General features: G+C 34.7%; 1 protein-coding gene and 1 long non-coding RNA gene across 3 annotated transcripts in view; one reads left to right on the top strand and one right to left on the bottom strand.

Moving 5' to 3' along the window:
- Window positions 1-3228: 3228 nt before the first annotated feature.
- LOC106994281 (uncharacterized) overlaps window positions 3229-19441 on the top strand; it is a 146336-nt gene continuing 130123 nt past the window's right edge. The window contains exon 1 of the long non-coding RNA XR_013407646.1: window positions 3229-3356. This is a non-coding gene — a long non-coding RNA (uncharacterized LOC106994281). The remainder of the gene's footprint in view (window positions 3357-19441) is intronic.
- The window catches only part of PCDH17 (protocadherin 17), a 96996-nt gene continuing 90842 nt past the window's right edge, over window positions 13288-19441 (bottom strand). Inside the window, exon 4 of one of the 2 annotated variants that reach the window (XM_077973565.1) lies at window positions 13288-18006. In XM_077973565.1, the coding sequence (XP_077829691.1) occupies window positions 17324-18006 (683 nt within the window). In that variant the 3' untranslated portion in view covers window positions 13288-17323. 2 annotated transcript variants of the gene reach the window in all.

Raw genomic sequence — 19441 nt, 5'->3', positions numbered from 1 at the left:
GTAGAAAGCTTCCTATTAATATAATTTTCTAAATAAGTCATGATCTTTCAGACATCCAGATTTTACAAGTACTGCTTCAATTTCCTAGAATTATTTGCAGGGATTTCTTCATCCCTCCTTTCACTACACAAACTTCTACTTATTCTTTAAAACTGCTGGGTGGTTACTTTCTGTGTCAATTCTTTTGAAAAGATGTTTGGGATAATCAACTTATATGTGCTTTGGGTAAAAAAATTAATTGAGGCTGCATTTCCCAACATTGTCCTCAACAGTCCTAAAACCAAAACTACCATTAAACAAATTAGCTTCAAGTACTGAAAATATTATGGTATGCCCGTGTAATAATATTAGTAATAATAATAGTCAGGGTTTTCCAGAGAACTAGAACCAGTAGGAAATAGATAGATAGATCTCTATGTGTATCTATGTTTCTACCTAGAGAGAGCTTTATCGTAAAAACATTGACACACAAAGTCTTTAAGTTTTCACTTTTAATGAGGTGAGTCACATATAAATTGCTCCAATGTGAAATATTACCAACAGTTCTTGTGGAATTCTGAGTTCAGATATGCTAAAAATACAATAATTTTATCATGGAAATTTTGTTTTTCTAGATAAGATTAAATATTTTGTTTTTCTTTCAAAAACACGATTGAATGGTTGTTAGGTTTTCTGATTTGAGGGTAAATCAGAAATTAAGTTGCTTTTTCCAGATAAGATACTAAATTTTTAAAATAATGCTGACACTGTCTATGAAAATTTGACTTAATTCTGTGTTCTTATTGTATATTGGCATTTAAAGCTATTTTAATGAGTTTCAGTAGAGAAGGAAACTAACCACTTGGACTTTTTTTTCCCTGAATTTTCCCTCTCTTAGCATCTTTTGTGTTTAAAACAATTTTATTGATCTGCAATAAAACTTACCCTTTTCTGTAGAGTTTTTAAAAATAATTTAAAATAAAGAGTGATTTCTCTTTCCCCTATTAAATGATGTTTTCTAAGCCTTTCTTCTCTTCCCCTCTTTTGAATTCTAAGCAAGACTTTTTCAAGTCCTTCTTACATTTTACCACCTCATTCATTTGTGATCCCTTTGTAATTTCCAGGTGCTTGGTTTCATGGGTTGCAAAAGCTGAAATCATGTATAATCAAATGCTTGATGCAGCACTTTCAGCGAAACACAATTATCGGTGATTTTGAGCATAACCTGAAAAAAGGTCAATTTATTATTTTAAATCAGAAATAGTTTCAATGGTGGTACTTTTTTTAAAAATTCCATTAAAAATAATTTTCTTTTCTACCTGTTGATTTGACTTTGGGAAAAAAAATCTATAGTTTTAGCAACTTTGTTACATAACAGGACTCAATTGCATCAGGTGGTATTGACTGATGTATTTAATAATGTAATAAAGATGCCAACCATGACAAAATTGATTAGTTTGGAAATAGGGCAAAACACCATTTCTTCCACAAATGTGTCAAATAAAAAATATTGCTTACAGTGTGATGAAACCTGTCAAGTAAATTTATGATATGCGAAATTTATGAGCTTTCAAGTATTTATTTGGAGTTTGGCAGAACAAGCAGCCTATCGTGTCCCCTCTTTACGTAAGGAAAACAAATTGAATGGGGCAAGCTGGCTAGTAAGCAGTCCATATTACAATTGATTAACAGGAAATATTTCACGTTCTGTATCCAACTTTTATCTAGAATGTTCTTTGAAGAGTTCTATATTTCACATTCAATTTTTATGTCCACTTGCAAGTTTCTCTGCTCTCACAATTCAAAGAGATTCTGTTGAAGAGGAAATTAGAGGCTGTGATTCAGAATTCAGTGAGTCTAGTCCCTGCAGAAACTTGGCAGAGCATAGAATCAGTTCTTGGGATGCCAAATTTAGTGGCCCCGAGCCAGATGCTAATTTTGAATGCATGGCATGCATCACTTTGTGTCTCGATTAAGCCATGTCTGTGAGTCCCATGCAAGCCCAGCAACAGATTTTATGCAGCATATGTATTAGTGTTCAGGGCATCATTAATTTTATTCTGCCTTTAAACATGGGACGAAAGCACTTTTTTAATATTATAACTTCCATCTCTTTGAAAACAATAAGAAATGTTAATTGACTTTTTGTTGTCCATTATCTTTCTAAATTTTTATATCAATTTTGATGATTTCTAATAAAGGCATATTCAGCAAAGGAAGAATTAACCTTACCTAAATGTAGAAGGTAAGTGGGGACAATATAAGAAAATTATTTTTCCTTGTCACCTTCTTGCTTCTTTAGTATATTAGAAATGTGTTCATGAAATTGGATATATTCAGAAATATTTGAGAAAACCAATAAAAATTATGGAGCAGAGAAAATTAAAATGTTATCAGTGTATACAACTGGACTAAAAAGTTTTATTTTGACCTTATTTGAATCACACTGCTGTTTTCTCACCTGAGTATCTTATCAGAACGTTTGCTTCTGCTTTGCATCAGGATCCTAAAGCTTTCAGCAGTATCTGAGCCTACAGAAACAGGATCCTTTCCGTAGAAGTATTTAATACTTTTGGCATTGTTCTTGTTTGGAAGTCGTTGGCGAATATGTACATATGCATGCATTTTTAAATTAAAAAACAAAGCAGCTGATATATAAATTTAAAATGGAAATTGGAGCCGCCGAATGACAGCGGATTGATGTGCTTTCTTAACGTACTGACCTTGAACTGTGCCAACTTGCTCAGTTTTTAGTCCCCCATCCCCCCAAAAAAGACAGCAACAAAAAAAACCAGAGTGATTCAGATACAGCTGGCTCTGTGAGTTACAACAGAGCACAGGATTCTGGCAAATCTATTGTCTAAGAGCTATGCACAAGAGTCTTCTAGCTACACTAACATATTTTTTAAAAATCAACCAATGGATGAATAAACGTGACCTTTTGTTCAGAGAAAAAAGTCCATTCGTTGAATGAGTTAAATGATTGATTTTATGCTTATTTTTTTTTCTCTACAACATTTTTTTTTCTTTCTGTGTTCCTTTTCAGTGTGTTTTATGCAAGTCTGAGTATTTAGTCACCATTGGATACTTAAAAGAGAATGGTGAGGAAAAGGCAAGGACAAAATTAGAAACTCCTTTTGAATTGTTGGCTTTTATTCCAGCCAATCTTCTTCTGAGTCGGAAATAATGTTGCTTTTTTTGGAGTAAAGGGGGAGGGAAAGAATTCAGTGTAAATTATATCGTTATTTTATAACGTGCTTGCATTTGCAGAAGGAAAACACACATTGAAACAGAAGAAACTTTTGAAGCAAAGTGTGAAAAAAAAATCATGTTTTCATCCAACACTGGATTGACTTTGAGTGGAACTGGTCCAAATTGTGAGTACCGTGGTCATATATAATGGAGATGAGATTGGGTAGGCCTGACATCTCTTAATTTATTTTTTCTACCAGGGTAATGCTAGCCACCTCCTGTTTTTATTATACCACTTTAATGCCAGCCATTTCCTGTTTTCATTAGACCATTGTAATGCTAGCCTCCTACTGTTCTCATTAGTGCAGGACTGTGTAATGGCAGCCACCTCATGTTTTCATTATAACAGAGCTGTATGGTGCCAGCTGCCACTTGTTTAACTTTACTGAGAAGCATTTGACCATGGACTACATACTCCTACGAGCTAGTGGCAAACAAGGTAAAAGCCTTCAGGATTCTGGTGAAATAATAATGGTAAATGCTTACATGATTTATTGGCTATTAATGTGCAAGGAATATAGTGGCTCGTAATGGCCGGGAAACTACAATAAACTCAGTCAATATTTGAACTGTTTTGTTATAGTTATTGTTTTGTTGCGTTTTGTTTTAGAACGATTTGTCTGACAAAAACCTTCAGCAAGATTTTGAAGTTATGTACTGTGGTTGGATGTGGGAAGATTGGTATTACTGAGAATATTCCATTTGCAATAATGGATAACATTTCTTGAAAGATTATTATGTGTCCAAATAGTTCCAAGCTTTTCATGTATTACTTCATTTATTCCTTACAATTACCTTAGGAGTTACTGCTATCGTTCACATTTTGCATATTAAGAAATTAAAGCACATAGCAGTTACATAATTTAAGAGTCAACAAATTTCCTCCTTAAAGGGCCAAATAGTTATCTTTTTAGCTTTTGGGGACATACAGTTTTGTCCTAACGAGCGAACTCTTCAGCTGGAAAACTGCCAAAGACAATAAGTAAATAAGTGGGCATAGCTGGCTTCCGGTTAATTTACACAAAGAGACGAGGGGATGGGTTTGGCCCAAAGGTTGTGTTTTGCCTGTAACTGATGCACATAGTTGAGTGTGGTGGGTGAGAGTTATGATTCTAATTGAGGTAGTTAAGCTACAGTCCATGACTTCACCATTCTCTACTTCCTTTCTGTGACTTTGTAACTGAAAATACTTCCCATTACATTCATTTGGAAGCCTTTAATTGTATAATGATTAAAGTTTTCAAAGAGAAAAATGACTTTGCTTAATTATGTGCCTTCAATTTTTTATTTAATTCATTACATTTTAAAAGTTTTACCCCTAATACTTTTATTTATGAAGCATCTAAGAATTATCATCAATAATAACATAAACATGAAATTTATTATTGAAAATTCAGAGTTTTTGCTGAAGGATTAAAAAAATAAGCTTTCAAATATGTTTTTACCTACATTTTCTTTTCTGTATGTAAAAATTTTATGGAATATTTTTTCTTTTGATTCCAGCACTCTATCGTTCTCTGATTGCTGTGTTAACTTTCCCAAATAAGCTAATTGACACACGTGTGTAAGTTTGTTGAAATGATTAAAAGCTGTTGAGAATTGTTACCTGCCAATGCTCCCTGGGCAATAAAGTCCTATCTATCTCTTACAGAACCCTCTAAATGACTATAGTGAGTCACCTTTAAAATGACAGCTGTCACCCTCGAATTTGAATTTTGAACCAGGAAAAAAACCATATATATGTGTGTATATATGGGTTTTTATATATAGGTTTATTTATATTAATGATACATGTGCTTCAACAAAAAGGGAAAATATATCCCCAGATTTTGTGTTATTGATAACATTAAGAAGTTAGAAAGCAATGTTTTGTTGTTGTTGTTGTTTTGTTTTGTTTTTTGTTTTTGGGACAGTCTCGCTCTGTCACACAGACTGGAGTGCAGTAGTGCGACTCAGCTCACTGCAACCTCTGCCTCCCACGTTCAAGCGATTCTTCTGCCTCAGCCTCCCAAATAGCTGGGACTACAAGCACCCGCCACCATGCCTGGCTAATTTTTGTGTTTTTAGTAGAGAAGGGATTTCACCATATTGGCCAGACTGGTCTCAAACTCCTGACCTGATGATCCACCCACCTGGGCCGCCCAGGTGGGCATTACAGGCATGTGCTGGGATTACAAGTGCTGGGATTACCGGCATGAAGCACCGGGCCCAGCCAGCAATGCTTTTTATATTAGGCTGTGATCTGCAGTTTGGACTCCTGTCTGCCTGAGGCCAATAAATGTCAGGCAGGCAGGAGTGATGTTAAAGGTTGGTAAGTCATTCTATGCCTGCATGTAACTTCTTACTTATCTTTAACATTTCTCAGTATGAATGCACCCTCACAATGAACTTAGTATGGCTTAGCGTCACTTGTGGAAATTACCTTTATTGAACTGCAACAGTAGACACAAGCACTTGGACGTGCACGCACACACACACACACACACTCACACTCACACTCAGAGAGAGAGAGAGAGGCGGAGAGACAGAGAAACAGGAAGCGAGATGACTGAAATGGAAAGCTGGCACACTCATACACGAAAGGTAAAAAGTATCAAGGTTTGGTATGCCCTATCTTGGCTGCCAAATTCCGTATTGTCAAGCGAGGATGCCTAAGTGAGATGTTTCCAATATTTGTTCTCTTCTTAAATTGTTTCTATTTTCACTGTTAGTTTTGGTGTTCCATCTAAGAGAGGGCAGGTGGAGCAATAATAACATTTACTGTAAAATAAAATGCAAATTTCACTATGCAAATAAACCATTAGGAAGTAAATTAGCTTGAACAGTAGTGGTAGATCACAATTATATTGCTTTTTAAAATAGGGAGATACACACGTTTGTAAATGTGCTGGGGAGGTTACTGAGTCCCAATGGAAGGATCACTCCCAAAGCTGAGGCTGTAGTCTTTTCTTCTGCCTCCCTTTGTGAAAGTATCTGATTTTCAGGGTTCCTGGTCTGTCGGTAATACTAGTATTCACTACAATGTATAATAACTTTATTTTTAACACACTTAGTTCATACTTAGCCAAATAAAATCCAGTCTCTAATGTGGATTGGCTATGGTAATTACTATTTATATTAATTAGCCTGTCAGTGTGCAGACTTTCAACTTTGCACTGGAGTTCTTGTCACCCTTTTAACACATTACCATTATTATTTTAAAACTAGAGTCATCTCAAGTTCAAATTCATAAAATGTGCATTGGAGCCGCCTACCCTGCCTTACAGATGGGTAAAACAGAGTGTGTGTCAAGACAAAAAAAAACTTTTAAGAAACGTTTGCACTCACCTTCCCCTCACCTCATTTAGAAAGTCAACCTGACTTTTTTTTTTTTTTTTTTGACATTCCCTGTGTTACTTTAAAAGAATTAAAATCAGTGTTTATACTTGGAAGATACTTAAGAGATCAATAAAGATCTCTACTCCTTCTACAGCATTCAGGGATACATATGGCTAGCTAGCTTCTGCTTGAAGATTGCCATTTCTTGATGTGCTACCACTCTAACATCATTATCTTTTTAGTATTTGGCCTCTACAGACTCCCAAAGTCATGGTAGAGACAGATTTCACATACACGCTAAGTCAGGTGACTTCAGATGGAGAATAAGTTGGTCACGCCAATATGTCTAAAACGCAACAGAAGGCTAGACCTTTGAGAGAGTCCCAGAGACAGATTATTTTCTCTCCTTTCATAGCTGAGAATTTTGTTTTACCTGCCTTCCTTAAGGAATCCATTTTAAATTCTTTCAAGTGGAGTAGAGAAGGCCAGGCGCCATGGCTCACGCCTGTAATCCCAACACTTTGGAAGGTGGAGGCGAGCAAATTGCTTGAGGTCGGGAGTTTGAGACCAGCGTGGCCAACATGGTGAAACCCCGTCTCTACTAAAAGTACAAAAATTAGTTGGGCATGGTTGTGCACGCCCGTATTCTCAGCTACTTGGCAGGTTGAGGCGCGAGAATTGCTTGAACCTGGAGGCAGAGGTTGCAGTGAGCCGAGATCATGCCACTGCACTCCAGCTTAGGCAACAAAGTGAGATCCCATATCAAAAGAAAAAAAAAAAAAAAGGAGTAAACAGTCATTTTAAGTGACGCCTTTCCCTTACATTCCATGGCGATTCTACCAACATGTATGCTTTTGTACTGACTAGGGCCTGAGCTAATCTCTCAGTTGCAGGAAGACACTGGCCCTGCCAATCTACAGAGAAGAACATATCCCCACGAAGTTGGGAAGTAGTACTGAATGCTAAGGAAAGAATCTCCAGAAATTCTCTCTAAACTCTAGGGAAAAAAAAACACACAAAACAGAAAAACATGTTAATCTATTTAATATTCAATATCCAAAGCCCAGTGTTGTTCACTCCTCTTTTCTTATCTATGTCCTTTCTCTCTATGGCACGAATCCTCAAGCTGGGCATTATCGACATTTTTGACTGGATAAAACTTTGTTGTGGGTGCCTGTCCTGTGCATTGTAGGGTGCTTAGTAGCACCCCTGGCTCTACCCACCGGTTGCAAGCATCAACAACTTCTCTATCCCCATGTCTTAACAATCAACATTGTCTCTAGGCACTGCCAAATATCTGTGGGGAGGAAATTGTCCCTAGTTGGGAACTACTTATTCTCTATTTTGGTGCCAAAATACCAGTTTGTACAAGCTCCAGTAAACATAGAATATTATAGAAGGAATAAGACAGGACAGTTCTATCAACTTTGGGAGTTCCTGGGACAGTGGACACACATAAACAATTCTTATGAATAAAATTATTCTGCCTAACAGAATTCACACAGCAGATTTCAGGAGCTGCTTGGAGGACCTGGGAATATTTAAAAGTCACTTTTCAAGGCATGGACATCTTTCCTATCATTCCTGCCCTTGATCTTCACCTCTCTCTTCTGTCTCTTTGTCTGCCAAAGCTTCAAAGATGATTTCAGATTTCAAACAAAGAATTATTTCTGGGAAGTTGGAAACATACACATAAATACTCTGATGATGGCTTGAAGCTGAGAATTGCAAGATTCAGCAAAGTTGGCATTGCCTCTAGATAGTTGGACCTGGCCCAAGAACAAGGTGCTATTAGGCAGCATCTTATAAAGAATGGATCACCAGGCAGCAGCAAGCTGTCCTACTGTTATTTTCCTGAATTCACATTCAGCTTGGCAAGTCTTCTGCAGAGCTCTCCAATCTAGTGACTCTAATTCAGGTGTCCTTAAGTCTCTTGGCTAAGGATCTTCCTTAGGATAGACATCACGGTGACATCTCCTAAGTGACACATTTGGAACAATCCCCACCTTATTTGAGCTTACCTTTCTAACTCTGTTTAACTTTCTAATCAGAATACATCCTGACTTTATTCAAATGTCTTTATACAGGCTGCCTCTCTCTTCTTCCAGAATGCATTTCCTGTAAGTCTCTGCTGCCAAAATCCTGTCCTACCTTAAATGCTCAATTCAAATGCTGCTGTCTCCAAGAAGCTGTTACTGATTGCCTTTTTGACCTCTCATTTCCTTCATTGAAAGTACTTGCTTTTGCTTTTTTGAAAAAATTTTTGCTCACTGTGACTTGTACTTTTCTCATAGTACCAACTACAGTCTATATTTTGTAAATATCTTCATTTCTCAGTATATTATAAATTCCAGTGAGACAAAAACTGTATCTACTTAATATTTGTATGCCCCATGGTGTCAAAATATACAATACATGCTCCATAAAATTCTGTTGAATTGAATTGGGATGTACATTCTCTGGAAGGAAAGGCACCAGAGAAGTCATATTTGACCCATTCATTTATTTCCTTTCCTCCTCTAGATTATAAACAGAGATTAATTTTGGTAGTTGTGCAAAATTAAAGAAATGAAGTACAAGTAAGATTTGAATTTTAGAAATCTTTTAGGAAGAAATTCAGGTTAAGAAATCATGAGCACATAATCTCAGAGGTTATCTTCTCTTACCCTCGAATCAAAGTCAAACACTTCACATGGTGAGATCTTAAAATGAGGATTTCTTAATACACAGGAATTGGTGATAATATAGTAAGATAATTAACTTTCTATCACTTATTCAACCTTTCAATGAGATAGCTAAGAACTCTTGCATAAAGATTTTATCTGAGACTTGTCATTCTAACCTGTTTATCATTTTGTATACTTCCCGTTTCAACACTCCATGTGAGTTATACCTAAATACTACTGTTAGTTTTCCTTCAGGTTTACATAAGTAGTTTGGACATTTTCCACCTAATGTAATTATTGAGTAGGTCATTCTTACTTCCATCATTGATTTACAACATGTGGACATATGGGGGTTATTTTAATAGAGAAATAAGTAGATGAGAAAGACAACATAATATTTAGTTGTCATTGAGAGAAAATTATGAAATAAAAGTGAAAATAATATAATAATCACATGGGAGATAGTAGACAACTATTAAAGAATGTTTAGTAATACTATGGACAAAAACATAAGGACATAAATTTGATTCTTAAAGGGAAAGGATAAAATAAAAGTTCAAAAATATTATCTCAAAGCAGATTATTAAATTAAAGACAACATTTAAGCTGCAGTGGTAAGGGAAAATACTATCAAAATATGACTTAAGACTGTTAAAGAGGTAGTGTACTGGTATTTAGCAGATCAAGGAAATGAGTGAATATCCCATCCCATCTATTTTAATTTAATTTCTAAAATATAAAATAAGTAGTGCTTAAAGAACATTAGAAATGCATTACTGCATCTCTTGAGAATAAGATGGATCTCTGTAAGTTATAAGGAGAGATATTGAACAATTTTTTTTAGTAAGTTAAATTCAGAGTCAGGCCAGCCTCACTTGATTAACCACCCTGAAAGTGGCTACTAGCAATTGCAGTATTACCTTTTCATCTAATCTTTGAAGAAGGCAATACAATTGCATTTATTTAATATAAATGAAGCAAGTCAGACATTTTAAAATGTATTATTTATTTATTAGCCATATTGCTGTTACTTAACTTCTCCTTCCCCTTTGTTTTATGATACTGGCTTCTGAAATTATTAGGCTTTAATGCCTTTATATGTGTATGTTAACCCATATGTATGGATGTAATATTTAAATATATTTTTAATATTACTAGAACTTATGTAACCATTTCTAAGAAGCCAATTGATAATACTGTTAATTTATATATGCAAAACTTTATGATATAAAGGAATTCAATACAGTCTACATAATTGCTTCCAGGTGAAAATATACCAAGCTCACTTAAAATTTCTAATGTGCCATAATATTTTTTAGAGCCCATACCACCCATGTTGTGAAATATCTTTAAAATGGCAATGAAAAATTGAAGGCAATCCTGGAGAAACAATCCTGACCATTAAGAACTATTAACATAAAGATGATCTAAAATATATGATGTAACAGTGAATTTAAAAGACAATCGTATTAGTGGAATAATTTTGAAAACGGTTTCAAATGTTACATTGAAGATACTAGAGGGGTAAGATTTTAAATATGGCAGGATTGCAGAATTCACAAAGTCTATGATAACAGGAGGAATTGAACTTTTGGTTCAAGTCTGAGTACAAGGCTTCCCAACTAGTTGCCCTTGGATAAGTCCATTGACCTCTTTGAGCTTTAGAATTCTTACTTCTGTAACGTCTTATCAATTTGTGAAAGTGTTCTGTGAATTGAAATATGCTCTATAAGCAGAGTTTATTAGTATTAATTTAGATTCTGAATTATCCTTAGGAAAGTAAGCATAGTCTTCATATAAGCAGTGCTGAATGCCAATTTTTTGAACAAAATATAGTTATAATCTATTTGAAGTTAATTTAAAAAAGGTTTAAAATTTGGTTATTTTTCCTTACAATCTTTGGAATATGTTACAAAGTAATTTGAATTACATAACTTCAGAAAGCATTATTTTAAAATATGAATCATAATCAAAATTTAGTTTATTTGATTATTATAAATAACTTAATGTGTATAAGAAAAGGAGAGTGGAACAAATAATATATCACTCCTCTCAAAGTGAGATGCTTCATTTTGTAAGAGAAAAAGTAGAGCAACTAATTAGAGCTAATGAACGGTAAGTTGACTTGTGTAATACATAGTTTGTAAAAGCTCACCAGTATCTTCCCTCCTTTACTTATTCCTTGCAGTAAAATACTTATTGCCATAGTTTGACCAAAACCTAAGTTATTTTTTGATAACTCTTTCTGAAATATTTAAAATGAGGAACATTAAAAGAAGCTGCACCCTCCTTTAGGAATACTGAGAATTTGATCCCTAATGTAGAATAGATTTCTTAAAATATCATTAGTGTCTAAAATGAACAGAAAATGATACATGCTATTGGTGAGCTGAATGCATCCACCTCCAAAAGCAGGTAATAAAGAGCTTTAAGATGGTCTTTTAGCTGGCTGATCTATTTGTATGTGCCTTATTGATGCTATACTAATCTTTACAAATTAATTTTCTTCATATTCTACAAAGAATGATGCTATTGCCAAATAATTGTATCTAGTGACTATACCTACTTAAGTAAATATTATATGGAGGACTTTAACATTTCATTGATATGGAGTAAGCCTGTGATATATGTCCCTTCCACAGTTCCTCCTAATTGCAGCATAGCCAGACAGCTAGCTTCATTTGAATGACTCAGTTCTCAGGGAGTACTGAGTCCCTGAAGTACTTTTATTGAAGACTCAGTGATCTTCAATAAATAAAGAAAAAAGGTTGACCAGTACCACCCTGGTCAGATTGTTCAGGTAACTCAGTTAACAGCTTGGTCTACTTGAGAGCAGTGAAGGAACGACATGGTAAGCATATGGTTTTTGCTATTCTTAAAAGTAAAGTTATTTTTATTATGTAATGAAATTACTTGTATTAAGTAGTAATGTCAAGGTAGCATAAGGTCAATTTCTATGTTAGTAAATATCACCAAGCAAAAACTATACATATTCTAAAAGCAAAATGTAATTGGCTTAGCACTTCTTTGTACCCTAGGATCCTTGTATAGTACCTAGTGCGTAAATGGTCTTCAGTAAAAAAAGAAAAAGCAAGCAAATAAATGAACAAAAGAATAAATATGCAAGTTATTTAATCTATAACAATAAATATAACCCATAAAGATCTTCTTAGATATGAAAAGGCAATGCACTCTTCATGATATGTGTTATGCTGCTGGAAGAAAAGTAAAATTAAAAAAATCAATAAAGTCCAAACAAAAAGAATATTACACTAGTTTGAAATTTAGAAGATGTCACTCATTTAGTGAAATGGCAGATATATGGGATGTGTGGATTAACTGAGAAAAAATGCAAACAAGCAAATCTAATTTATAAAGAGTAATGCGTATTAGAATGTACCTAATTACTTCTCCAACAAGATAGTAACCCTGACTCCATTCCTTTTTAGTGTTTACTCCTGAGGCATCATAGCCCAAAGCAAACACATAGTATGAATGCAATAGATGCTTATTAAATGGGGAGAAAAGGAGATTTATTATTGTAAAATGTCAAGATAAATATGTGTTTACTTTAAAATACCATTTATCCATATTTTATATATTGGATTCTGTGCTATATGGAGTTTCAGGCATTTACTAGGGGTCTCAGATCGTTTCCCCTGCAGACGAGGGAGGAGTATTCTATTTGCTTTCATCAGTCATGTAAGATTATGACAGGACTTATAAACTTACTTTTCTGAAATCCTCTGGGATCTTATGCCAAATTATCTTTATACTAATTGCAAATATTAAAAACCACAAATATCATTAGGCTATGAACCCTTGGTAATTATTTAACTAGTCAATTTATCTAAGCTATGTGAAAGATTGCGAATCCACTTCTATTGAGAAACTAGTGATATTATCAAGTATTTTTTTTTAAGTCTTATTTTACTGTCAAGCGGATAACTAGCAAAATGAGTTGTGATGCCACAGTTTGCTTTTCTAAAATAATCACGATCAGGGTCCCTGTGATATGCAGTGTGTAACACATCCCTTCTGTGTTAATGAATTCAAGGGAAGGCAACACCACTATTAGTAATAGGTTTTTATTCAGAGTCCTCATTTTCCAGATAGGTCACATTAAACACAGCCGTTAAACAATAGCGTTGAGATAAATCCATACAATGTATGCTGCTTTTGTTGTTGTCCTTGTTCACCAATCACTTGGTGCAGCTAAGAACCTTATGGAGTGATGGGTTGATAATGGAAATAGCCAACCTGCAAAACACTGGGGCCAGGAAAGTCAGACTTTAATCAGGTCTCATTCAATTATATTTCGAATCAACACATCTTGATAGCCAAAACTCTCATTTGAATTAATGCTCTGATAAATGCTGTCTGTTGTCAAAAGAATATAATCAGACAATTATGACTGGGCATATATTATGCCAGACCTGTCTATTTGTTGAACTCAGTAACTTCTACTCTATTAGATAACAAACAGCTTTTAACCTGGTTCTAAAATAGCATATGCTCTATTACTACATGGCTTTTTTTATGGTGCCATATTTTAAATCGAGCAATGTCTAGATCCTTTAAAGAGAAGTCATGTTTTACAAGATTTCAGCTAATTTTGGAAAACAAAACAAGTTAGTTTCTCAACCAGGAATTCAATTAACCTATGGAGTAGTGAGCCAATCTTTGTCTATTGCCTGCAATAAAGTTAGAAGTGTCAGGTTAAGAAATAGCATGAAAGAATTCTTTGAAATTGCATGATATGTCTCTTTAATGTTTACTTTGGTATAGGTATAACTAACACAGATTCTCACTACTTTTAACTGATGAAAAAGTTATTTTGTTGCTGATTTTTTTTTTTTTAATTCATCTGTATGCAATTTTTAGAAGTTTGGGTTTCTTACTGAAATTTCCATGAAGTGATTTTTTTTTTTTTTCTGTGCTTAACTTCAGTTACTTAAAGACCTAAAAGACCTAAAGTAGTATCACATCACATATTTTGTATGTGTGGGATATTTTTGAGGGGTTAGTACTTGAAAGATGTGAACTGATTTTTTTTTTTTCACACTCTAAATTATGCTAAAACCCCTTCAAATCTCACTGTTTGCTCATGCATCACCTATTAGAGCTAGTTGTTCCCTAAAGGTGTGATTTTGGCATCTCATAGGCTTCCTTGAAAGCCAAGCACCAGAGGTCTGCGATAAAGGCAGTTGCCAGCTAAATGAATGAAAGCGAGATTTCTTCAATTCAACTATAAAAGCTTAGAGTCCTGACTGCTGTATTACCACCAACTTGTAAATAAATAATCACTACTAAATACAGATAATGTGTTAAACAGCTAACACTAGTAAATCACTGGTGACAGAGAGCCTAAAGGTAAATCCCTCACACATTGGCACAACCAATTCTTAAAATCTTATGGTGTTTTAATGTCCTCAGACACATAAAATAAATTGAACAACTGGTTACTTAGCATTAAGAATGTTTAAAAAATAAACCCTACTCTCTTTGCTGATTTCATTTACATACTGCTTTAGATTTTACTAAGTGGTTATCTGTCTAGTAAGAGAGAGGCAACACTTGGTAAGACTAAATGGAAATCAGTTTTCCATCAAATTTCAGCTATCAAGCTAAATCAACCTGTAGTCTCCTGGCAAAAATAATGTCATATAACAGAGACAACACATTTCAGATACATAAATTGCCCAAAATATAGAGAGTCAATTAGGTTTCACATGTACAAGATCCCTTCTTTTCTAATTTAAACATTTATGAGTAATAAACACCAAGAGTAGAGCTTTGGAAAGGCTGTTACTAGGAACCAAAATATAGTTCTCAGGAGAATAAGGCTGATGGGAGTTGTCCACTCTTCCCTCTCAAAGCAGTTTTGCAAACGAGGTACAGTCTAAAATATTGATGGCATTTGATGGAAGTATTTTCAGTAGAAGTTTTTAAAGTTTAAAATTACAAAACTTAATTTAATTCAATGTTTGTTTTTGCTTTTGTTTTTGTTTTAAATATAAGAATTTTTATGACATTTATGCTGTTTCTACACTGGCTTGGTGGCCAGAAGAGAAGGCACAAAATTCTCCACCAGTTTGCAAATAATGCATTTTTCTGCTCCAGTGCTCAAACAGCCTTTATTTAACTCAGCACCACATTTTCTAAGGTATGGGCACAAAACTGTTTGTCATGAAGCTGTAAAATGCCAAAAATTTTAAATGCTGAAAGAAAATGTCAATCAAGGCATTTTCCCATCTGCTGCTACTTCTGCAAGTGCTAATTTTATTTTTCCCAATTCCTGAAATTTGAGGTTTCTTAGCCTCATATGGAATTAAGTTTGAAACTCGCTAAATGTCACAAGAAAAGGTGTAACCAAATGAAGGAATAGAAGGTGTATTGTTCTCAAAGGACACCAACAAAAAAGAGGCAGAAGAGCACTGAGATAAAGGAAAACATTTTGTTAAGACACAGACCTCTTGAAAAACACTACACAATGCAAGTAACCACTGCTGGTACATACATGCATTAAAGCATTTTTCATGTTTTTGAAATTTAATGGGAACACACATCTGAACCACTTAAAATACTTTGAGAACCAACTGATGGTATAATATCTACATAGGCAGAAGCTGTATGTTATTGAAAAAACATGAAGAAGTTTCAGATATTGGTACAAATGTTAATTCTTGTGATTTAGCATGACTGTAATAAAATCTTCTACAAGGACTTGCACATAACCATGACTGATGGATGTATTTTTTGACCTTTCAGTTAGCTCCATCAGCTCACTCAAACACATTTTGAACAGATTATGTACTGTAGTACTTGGTAGACTATACATTAAACAAGAGACTTTGCTCTGAGGCACTGCTTCCCACACTCCATGGGGAAAAGGAAGCAGGAAAAAACAAAACTCATAGAGTTCGACAGCTACCGAGGCAACACTTGCCATTTACAATATAAGCCCAAATATTTTTGCAACACAACTATATATTAATTTAATAAAATACACAATATAGCTCTTATACACTCAACAATTTGGCTCATATGCACTGAATCTGCAATAAATCAATAAAAAATATGTCATTTGATGTAAACACATTGAATCTTCTTACATTTGCACATTTAAATGGTCATGTGACTTGTGTATGTCTAAGACATTTTCACTTTCCTGAGCTATTTTAGTGTCCACAAATGAATAAAACATATTAATCAAGTTAATTTTCTCTGAATCTTACCACTCAATGGTGGTAAGATTTTCTATGTCAAATTTAAAACATACTCATCATTGTTTAAATCTTTGTTGGACACTAAAATGCTAAATAGGCATTTTAAATCTTTAAATTTTCTTCTCCTTTAATGACATGAATTAGTCTACGTGTGTGCAGGACAAAATGGACTATATCTTTTTACATTTAACTTTTATACGACATGAGATGTCTTACAAATGACCAAAGGTTTGTTTTTTTGTTGTTTTTAATTTTTGTTTTTGACTAATGATATGGAATGTTCCTTGTGTTTATATGTGTGTCAGGTAACTTTATACAGAAATGTTTACCACAAATACGTGTTAATGTTTGGTGTAGCTTGGACTACTGCAAGGTCTTTTCAGGACTTTCAGTAGAAGCCTGTGATGACTGCTAGAAATCCACCACAGATCACAAATTATGACCCTGCTTTGTATGGGGTTTATAGGTAAACAGTTAAGTCAGCATAAATCACGGAGGACAGTCTGAGAGTGATCAGAAATACTTCAATTCTCACACTGCATACCTTCCTAACAGATTGTCAAAAGGTAATTCTTCTTATCCTCCTTTTTCTTCTCTCCTTTTTCTTCCCTTTTTTCTTTTCTCTTTAAGCATCAATAATTCTGTCCTAATATAAGTTTGGTCAAAACGAAACCATTGTTATCTCTGAAAAAGAAACAGCAGTGGAAAGAACATACTTGTCGGCACTTCAGATGTTCACTAAAAGCCTTAAAGCAGCATTGGTCTTTCTTCATCCCTGTAAAATGGGTTATCACCAGGAGGAATCATCTTTAAATCAACAGAAGAGACAAGAGAATGCCAATGCCTTTTTTTTTTTTTTTTTTTTTTTTTTTTTTTTTTTCACTTTCTCACAGCCACAGGGTCGTTTCCCCGGCAGTCTTGCAAAAGCTTATCAATTTCTCTCACAACTTCCTCTGCATCCACGGACTCTCTGCCCAGATCCCTGTTGGGGTGGTCAAGCTGCTCAAGAACAGCACCCATCTCACTGGAATCCCGGCTGGCTCTGGAATGCACATCCGCAAAGACCCTTGCCATCTGATCGGAAGCCATGAAGGGAGGGTCTCTTGGTTGCTTACTAGGCGACAGATACTGACTGTCAGTGGGCAAGTACTGACTGCTTGCTTCAGCCAGGGCTCCTGGTTTTGCTTCACAGCTATCCAGGGAGCCTTTTGTTGAGGTGCAAGGCTCGATGCATGCCTTGGTTGGGCTGCTTGATGCTGAGGGGACCTCTTGGAGGAGAGGGCTCAGGGCACGTTTGGCTTTTAAATAAGGTTTAACGTTGGCAATGAGAATAGTGTGCTCTCGCTTGTCTTTTCCAAATGTACAAAAAGTCTTTTTCCCAGTGGGATTCACAGTTTCGTAAGTCTCAGTCTCAACATTAGCTTCAACTGTAGGTACAAAGAGATTTGTGCGGTAATCTGCATTTTCAGCCTGATTGGCTGCAGGGAACTGTGGCATCCAGCACCTGTCAGAATGACCAAGCACTCGGCATTCATCTGTGCAATTAACACACTCTTCTGGTTCTGCAAAACAAAAGAGAAAACAGCAAATCCAATCATTAGGGTTTTCTTTAAATTTCTACAGAGGCTGTGATCAGCTCTCAATGGGCTTGCTTGACCTCTGGTCTCTTAATTAAAAAGGAAAAGAAAACAATAATTAAAACATTTCAGGATGGTTGCATAAACCTGCTGGTTGAGACAATGGTTTAATTTAAGTCTATTCTCTAGATATTAACGAATTCCCATAGCCTGGGAAGAAGTAAGAGGTGGCCATTGGAGAATCATTCTCAGTAGAACAGAGCATCACTGTAAACTAAACTCCTGGGGATATCAGTTAGTCTTTGTTCTCTATAACTCATCCTAGAAACAGTGAACTTCAAAAAAGATTATCAGCATTATTTTTTTCAAATCAAATAACAGGGCAAAAACTGGATTGCAAACTTCCATAACAAATTCTAAGCTGCTCTTTAAAAAATGTTTTATCACTATTTTGCTTGTAATTGCTATTTGGATGACAGTCATGAAATAAAAGGTTTCCTTTAAATGCTTACTTTTCCTACTGAGAGTGGCAAATGGAATTTTTTATCAGAATGTATTATGAATAAACTTGTCAAAAAGTGCACATTCCTATTTTATTAGATAGGCTTATGGATCATGTAATCAGTTTTCTGTTCAGCTTTTTGTTTTTGGGTGTAAGTAGGTGAAAATGCATTTACGCAACAGATATAGTTCAAAATGAATGACAAATCATGATTTTCCATTTTAAATAATAATGCTTTCTGTGGGAATTTTTACTTTTTTCCTTTGCCAATAGAGAATCTAAATAAAGCATTATTTTAATGATCTCTACTTCCCAGATGCTGAACATGGAATATGAAAAAAAAAATCCTTAATTATAGAACAGCTGCATACTTCCATTGACCCCAATATTTTAAACCATAACTTTGAGCTACATCTTCCCAGTTGTCCCTTTCTTCTAAAAATGGTTGTGCCTATTGTAGTTAATGACTGTTTTTAAATCAGAGACTTTTACTTTTAGGAGAGGATATTTACAGTTTACTTTTACGTAATGGGAATAGAAGTGCCTACAGTTTTAGGCGCCCTTGGGATTTGCCATTTAATTGATGCTGGTTGATTCCCATGAATTTAGAGTGTCCTGTGCAAGAAAAGACTTCCACATGAAAGATGTATTTAAAATAGCAGCAAATGTAACAGCATTGATAAATTTGTATATCACTTCTCAAAGCTATATATGAAACCTAAAATTATACTTAAAACATGTAAATAATTATTTACATTAAAAGGCCCACAATCTGTTTTATCTCGAAAGGTTTTAAAATAAAATAATTTCTTAAGAGTTTGAAATTTTGTAGGAAGAAATCAAATGGTGTCTTGACAGAACAAAGATACTATACTATTTATTCACACCTGCGAAACATAAAAAAAAAAAATTAGGTAT

This window comes from Macaca mulatta, chromosome 17, assembly GCF_049350105.2.
Source record: "Macaca mulatta isolate MMU2019108-1 chromosome 17, T2T-MMU8v2.0, whole genome shotgun sequence".
Taxonomy (NCBI): domain Eukaryota; kingdom Metazoa; phylum Chordata; class Mammalia; order Primates; family Cercopithecidae; genus Macaca; species Macaca mulatta.
The sequence above is the reverse complement of the archived record's forward strand: the minus strand, read 5'-3'. Positions and strand labels throughout refer to the sequence as shown.